Genomic DNA, 7,117 nt, shown 5'->3' on the forward strand with positions numbered 1-7,117 from the left:
AGCCTGTGGAGTAGCTGGGTCTACAGGTGCCTGCCATAACTCCTGGCTTTTTGTTGTTGTTGTCTTTGTAATTGTAATTTGATTTCTAGTGCAGTGTAACTAACTTGAATATAGTACATTTTAGTTGGAACATCTAATTGTGATGTCTGTGAGAGTTTTTCTTTAAAATTTTCTGAGAAAAAACCCCTCTGAAATGACTCCAATCCATATTGACGTTTACTGTAAAAACTGGTTTTATGATAGCTAAAACTGATTCCACCAGTCTTTTTTTTGAGGCAGAGTCTTTCTCTCTTGCCCAGGCTAGAGTGCTGTGGCGTTGTCATAGCTCACTGCAACCTTAAGCTCTTGGACTCATGGAGCCTTCCTGCTTTAGCCTTCTGAGCAGTGAGATGTACATAGGCATGCCACCACACCTGGTTAATTATTTTTTTGTAGAGACAGGGTCTCACTATGTTCAGGCTGGTCTTGAACTCCTGGCCCTAAGTGATCCTGCCTCAGACTTCCAAAGTGCTGGGGTTACAGCCACCACACCACCACCACACTTGGCCCTAAACTCTTTTTAAAATCCATCACCACACACAAAAACCCATAACCACAGGAAGATTGTCAGTTATATAGAAGGTTAGTAATGATTCCTTAATATCATAAAGTATTTAGTATGTGGTCATATTTCTTTAATGTTTCAACTTTATTTTTAAACTTTGAATCAGGATCTGAATAAGGTCCATATGGCAGTTGGGTGACATGGTCATTTAAGTCTTCCTAAATTTGTTTCCCTTCCATCTTTTATCTTGCAGTTTTGTTAAAGAATTGGAGTTATTTTCCTGCAGTTTCCTACTGACTAGGTTATTTTTGTATCTATATTTCAGTAGCAGTTGTAAGGTAGTGCTATCTAATTGTTTCCTTCTTCATACATTAGATTAAATACTTCCCTCATCAACTACTTGATTCTATACAGGTTCAGTTTGGGTATGGGAAGGCAGGATAAATAATTTTTTCCTCTTATTTACCAGTTTTCAAAAATAAGAGGTTGGTTTCTTAGCATCTTCCAGTGGTGAACTCTGTCTGTGTGTGGGAAGGAGGATGAATATGTTTCATTATGAACTTATATTTAAACACATTGAAACACATTATGAACTTATATTTAAACACATGAAACACTGTTCATTGCAGTGTGCTATTTTCACTCAAATCCCATTTTTGGCTAATGGGTATCTTCAAGTTGGTTTCAAAGTCTTTTTGACATAGATTTGATGGTTTTCTTGCTTTCCAAAATAAAAAGATGTTCCAGAAACAATTTGTACATTTTCTGTGCTAGGCCTAGAATTGTCTATTTTTTTCTCAGGAGCCCTGAAACCTTTTCAAGATCATAGCATAGTTTAGGTGCTTAGATGGTCTTTGCTGCTGGTTTAATACCATAACTTTCTGACAGTAAGATTATCTTTATTTCATGAAATATTTGATTAGATTAATTCTATACACCTATTTTTTATTGAGCTATAGTTCACATCACATAAAATCTACCCTTATAATGTTGTACAAACATTACTTTTTCAGAACATTCCTATAAGTTCCCATGAGCAGTCATTTCCTGTTCTTGGCAACCATTAATGTACTTTGTTTTTCTATGGATTTACCCATTCTGGACATTTCATATAATTGGAATCACACAATATATGGCCTTTTGTACCTCAGGTTCTTTCACTTAGTGTAATGTTTTCTTTTCTTTTTTTGAGACACGGTCTCACTATGTTGCCCTGGGTAGAGTACAATGGCATCACAGCTCACAGCAACCTCAAACTCTTGAGCTTCTGCTATTCTCTTGCCTCAGCCCCCCAAGTAGCTGGGACTACAGGTACCTGCCATGACGCCCGGCTATTTTTCGTTTGCAGTTGTCATTGTTCCTCAGCAGGCCTGGGTGGAGTTCGAGCTCACCAGCCCTGGTGCATGTGGCTGACGCCATAACCACTGTGCTACAGGTGCTGAGCCAGTGTAATGTTTTCTGTCCATATTATATCATGTATTAATATTTTATTCCATTTTATTATTGAATAATATTCTATTATATGGACATTGTGTGTGCAGACTGCACCACATTTTGTTTATCCATTCATCAATTGATGTGTATTTGGGTTGTTTCCAGTTTTTGACTGTTGTAAATAATGCTGTTGTGTGTAAGTTTTTGTATGAGTATGTTTTCAGTTCTTTTGGGTATATACCTGGGAATTGATGGGACGAATGGTGACTCTGTGAAACTTTTTTAGGAACTGCTAAACTTTTTCCACAGCAGTTGTACCATTTTACATTCTCACCAGTAATGATGAGGGTCATTCTCACATTCACAGTCCATGTACATTTTTGGGATTAGTATCTTTATCATTGGAATTAAATTTTGAGTTATTTAACAGTTTTGCAAAATATATCAAATTCACTTCCATATAATTTGTTTCAGATACTGTATATGAATGTGTATGTGATATTGTCATTAGACATTTTATCCTGAAACATACTTTATGTATAACATTTAAAAAAAATTCAGTAGGTGTTTCTTTTTTAAAGGTTTCTATACAATAGCATCCTGTTCTTTTAGTATTTCATAACTTCGGAATAATTTGTTTGCCTTTGTCCCTCTCCTTTTTAATTCCAACAAGTGCCTTCTTTGCACACACTTACCTTCCTGCCCTAAAACAGCACTACTTTTTTACTGTCTATCTCCAAAGAGACTTTGTTTTCTTGGCAATACTCACCAGCTACCTAATGTTAGATATTTCTTTGTTTCTAGTGGGGAAGACAGTAAAATTAAGTTCCATGACTTCTTGCTTACAGCTGTCCTCCTAATGTCTAGAACAGGGCCTGGGATAAATTGGTATTGAGTAAATATTTATTGAAATGAATGAATAAATGAGGATTTTATACTAACGTGGGTTCTTGAGCTAGGTCAAATAACTAAGCTTTGACTTGGTTTTGTAGAATGGTGATAATGATGACTCTGATTGGTTATATTACTGAGCCATCTGGTTCTTTCTCATTATTCTAGCCTCTAAAAGATGGAGTGTCCCAAGCCCCTCTCCTTGGTCTTTTTAGCCTATCCACTTACACCTGTCTTGTGTTTGGTCATATGCCATTCACACACTGCTTTTTCTCATGTTATATTAATATATCTAGCTTCCAGGCAGAGATATCAATATCTTTTGATCTCTAGGTGGCCTCTGACAATATGCCAATCCAGGCTGGTTTATCTACACTTTACTTGGCATTTTCATTTTGCTATCTGATAGGCATCTCAAACATAACATGTCTCAAAGGGAACCCCTCGTTTCTTGTTCTTTCTCCATTATCTGTACATGGGGTGGGGAAACTCACTTTTATTACAGATGTCCCTCATCAGTAAATGAGAAATCCTTGCTTCCAGTTGCTGAGATAAAAAGCTTAACTTCTTTTCCCTCACATTCATCAGCTCAAATCCTAGGGGTGATACTTTCAAAGTATAATATGTCCAAAACCCAGCAGTATCCCACCACTTCTACCATTAGTACAGTAGTTCTCAACCCGTGGGTCGCGACCCCTTTGTAACAATGAAAATACATAGCAGCATTAGGAAGGTTGACAACCACTGCACTAGTCCCTTTTAAACAGTGTACTATCTCTTGCCTGGATTATTGAAGTAGCCTTCTAATTGCTCTCCCTGCTTCCTCCTTTGTTCCTCACTCCCAGCAGTTTTGTCTGTTTCCCACCCAATAGCCAGAGTGACTCTTGAAGTCATCTCAAGCCACTCCTCTGTTCACCCCTGGCCCCCAATGCCTTGATATGACCTGGGACCTGCTACTACTTTGTCCTCTGTTCACCCTGACTGACTTTGCTTCTAAAGAGTTTATGTTGAACATTGAAGCCAAAGCTCCCTAAAGTATCCTCTCTTTATGGAATCTTAGCAAACCAGAAATGCTAGTGTTTTATGAGAGTAATCAAAAGAAAACATTGACTCAGTCACTTTTTTATTGGCCTGTCTTTGGGTTTCTAGTTGGGTATTTTTCCTTCTCCTTTTTTGTTTTTAAAAGACCAGGTAAAGGTGTTAGCACAGTTGATTAAGTTTTCAGAGGAACATAGAATATGTGGTTAATAAGGCAGTTTTTCATATATATCAAACCAAGTCAGTTTGGTTTCCACAGTTGGGGGCTCTATTTTGAGCTTGCAGATAACCACAAAACACCCTGAAATATAAGAATATTGTTTTTGCGTTTGCAGGTTGATTTTAACTGTTGCTTTATAACTCCCATCCAAGTTTTATTTTTGTAATACTGTCAACTTTAGAAATCTTGGCCTTGGCTGTATTTTTGCAGAAATCAGTTAAGACCAAAAGAATTTTTACAAAGGAATTATCAAGTTTGGATTTGACAACTGGGAATTGGCTGGGTGATACTCAAATGTTTCTTGGCTGACTCTGGTTTTTAGGTCTATGTATATACAGTCCCTTTAAATAGGATGTGACCAATTAGGGGAAAAACTATTGCCAATTTTGCCCCCCTTTCCCCCCCCCCTTTTTTTTTTAAGATCTCAACATAAGGGAAAGAAGATCCTTGTCAGACACTGAAGAAGGGAAGAGGATTTCTCCTCCTAATCTGGGCCTCCTGCCATGGTAAGTACAGGAAATAAGAAAGAAATTGGAGTAAAAAACCTCTATCCTGAAAATACAATGAACACTAATTCATAGTTACCCAGTTTTTTGTGAGAAATCATTTAACTTTTCTTTTCTTAGATCTCTCTTGTCTCCTTTTATTGTTTACTTAGTAATAATAATTATAGAATACGCCACAGTATAGAATAGTTTAATTTCTATTGTTTTCCTGTGAGCTTCACCTAGATATTATCTCTATTTTTCAGTAAGGTAATAAGTAGAATCAAGACTAAAATACATGGTTCTTGGATGCCAGGTTTTTTTTATTCCTTTTTTTGGAAGTAGCATGTGGTAGAAACAATGTTTGTTGTATATAAGTGAATTGTGAGAGTGTCATCTGCATATTTAATTTTCTTGACGAAAATTGTATAGTGTATAATGTGTTTTGAAATATGTATATACATTGTAGAATGGCTAAATCAAGCTAACTGACATATACATTACCTCATGTAGCATACATATTTTATGAATTTACCTTTCTGTAAGGAAGCAGTCCTTGTCTTCCCTGTTCTATCTTTTTAAGGCACTATTTTGATACCATAGAGCTGAACCCCAGTGAAGCAGCTCTGCACACCCCCTTTGACCAAAAAGAGCATATGATGGACATTTCAGTGTTGGGTGGATCATTTAGGGCCCAGTCCAAGCCAAGAAGATGGAAGAACATGACAACCACATTTTCATCAATCCTGAGGATATGTAAACAATGCTTCAAGGCTTAAAAAAAGAAAATGATTGACTGTAATATTGTCCTTCTACCTTGTGACATTTCCTAGATCCAAACTGTTTTATGCTGGCGCACAGAGAAGGAATTGAAAAGGACATGTTAATTTCAAGCTTCATTAGGGATATGTAGGGAAAGTGCTTTTCAAAATTAAAAACAAAGTAAAACAAGGCAAACTAGTTGTGCAGAAATGTCATATTAAAAGAAAGAGAAAGGTTAACAGCTCACACATTAAAGCTGGGCCACTTTTTCCCCTTAGTCTGTGGACATTACAACTTTCTGATTTATCTCATATCCAAACATTGACTTTTATTATTATTTCTCCAGACTGTTTATTTTGTGGGTTTTCCCACAGACTTTTTAATGAATTGAAAAGTTCGTGTCTGTTATTCATGTGGTATGTATGACAGTGCCAATGAATAGCAAATGATGGGCTTGTGAAAGCAGCTTAGTTCTGTATTGAGGGTTGTACATATAGCTAGCAACAGCATGGTGGTTCTATTTTTATTTATTTATTTTTTAGAGACAGTCTCACTTTGTCATCCTCAGTAGGGTGCTGTAGCGTCACAGCTCACAGCAACCTCCAGCTCTTGGGCTTAAGCAATTCTCTTGCCTCAGCCTCCTGAGTAGCTGGGACTACAGGCTCCCACCACAACGCCCGGCTATTTTTTCTTTTCTTTTCTTTTCTTTTTTTTTGTTGCAGTTTGGCCAGGTTGGGTTTGAGCCTACCACCCTCGGTATGTGGGGCCAGCGCCCTACTCACTGAGCCACAGGCTCTGCCCAGCATACCATGTTCTTGTTGCTGCTGTGGTTCCTAGCAATCCTCCTGGTGTTGTCTCTGGCCCTGTCCCTTGGAGATGCTTCTGTGTGCAAATAGTTGGGAGCAGCGTGGCCATGTGTCTTTTTTTTATTTCTCATAAAGCAGCATTAAAACAAATTTGTAAAAATTCTCATTTGTAGTTAGAACTCATGATTATATTCCTTTTTAACTAGTCTGTTATATATGTTTTATATAGTTAGAGTAATAACATGAAATTTCTCTTTTGCTTATTTCATTAAATGAAGTAAACATTTTTCCATGTTGACTCATTGGATGCTTAATGATCACTTTTACTAGCTGTATAACATTTTACGGGTTGAACTATTGCTTTGACAATATGCCATATTGTTTTAGCATTTAGATTATATGTCCTTAATCCCTAGTTTTTGTATAGAGAATTCAGGAGCACTGAAATTTCTTTTTGTTTTTAATGCATACCTCTGTACTAATTTAAGAATAACATCCTCTCTTCTATACTCTTAAAAGTTCTTAAATGAGGTTGAATTCTGACTTTGAGAGGTTAAGCATTAGGAAAAATTTTTTATATTTTATTATAGAAAATCTATGCAAAGAAACAGAGTACAACGAACCCTCATAGATGCATCATTCAGCTGCAAAAATGATTAATTCATGGCTACTCTTGTTTCATCTGATTTCGTCACCTTGCCCTTTTGAATTATTTTGAAACATCATTTTATAGCCTTTAATAGTCTTAAGAATAGTGACTGGCATCGAAAGCAAGGCTGGGAATTATACTTACACTTTTAAATTTTGCCAATATCAACGTTAGATGTGAATTTAGTTAATAGGACGAATTGGTCCTAATTGGTCATCAGTCTGTCCTCCCCACATTTAAATTTATTTATAATGTTAATTTCCTCTTTGAGTCTTTTTTTTTTTTTTT

General features: G+C 36.5%; 1 protein-coding gene across 3 annotated transcripts in view; it reads left to right on the forward strand.

The window, feature by feature from the left end:
• MTMR3 (myotubularin related protein 3) overlaps positions 1 to 7,117 on the forward strand; it is a 151,554-nt gene that overhangs the window by 85,793 nt on the left and 58,644 nt on the right. For all 3 annotated transcript variants that reach the window (XM_023513294.1, XM_023513295.1, XM_012805248.2), the window contains one exon: positions 4,549 to 4,633. In XM_023513294.1, coding sequence (XP_023369062.1) covers positions 4,631 to 4,633 — 3 coding nt within the window. In that variant the 5' untranslated portion in view covers positions 4,549 to 4,630. The remainder of the gene's footprint in view (positions 1 to 4,548; positions 4,634 to 7,117) is intronic.

This window comes from Otolemur garnettii, unplaced genomic scaffold, assembly GCF_000181295.1.
Source record: "Otolemur garnettii isolate 467f Iridium unplaced genomic scaffold, OtoGar3 scaffold00038, whole genome shotgun sequence".
In the NCBI taxonomy this organism is placed as follows: domain Eukaryota; kingdom Metazoa; phylum Chordata; class Mammalia; order Primates; family Galagidae; genus Otolemur; species Otolemur garnettii.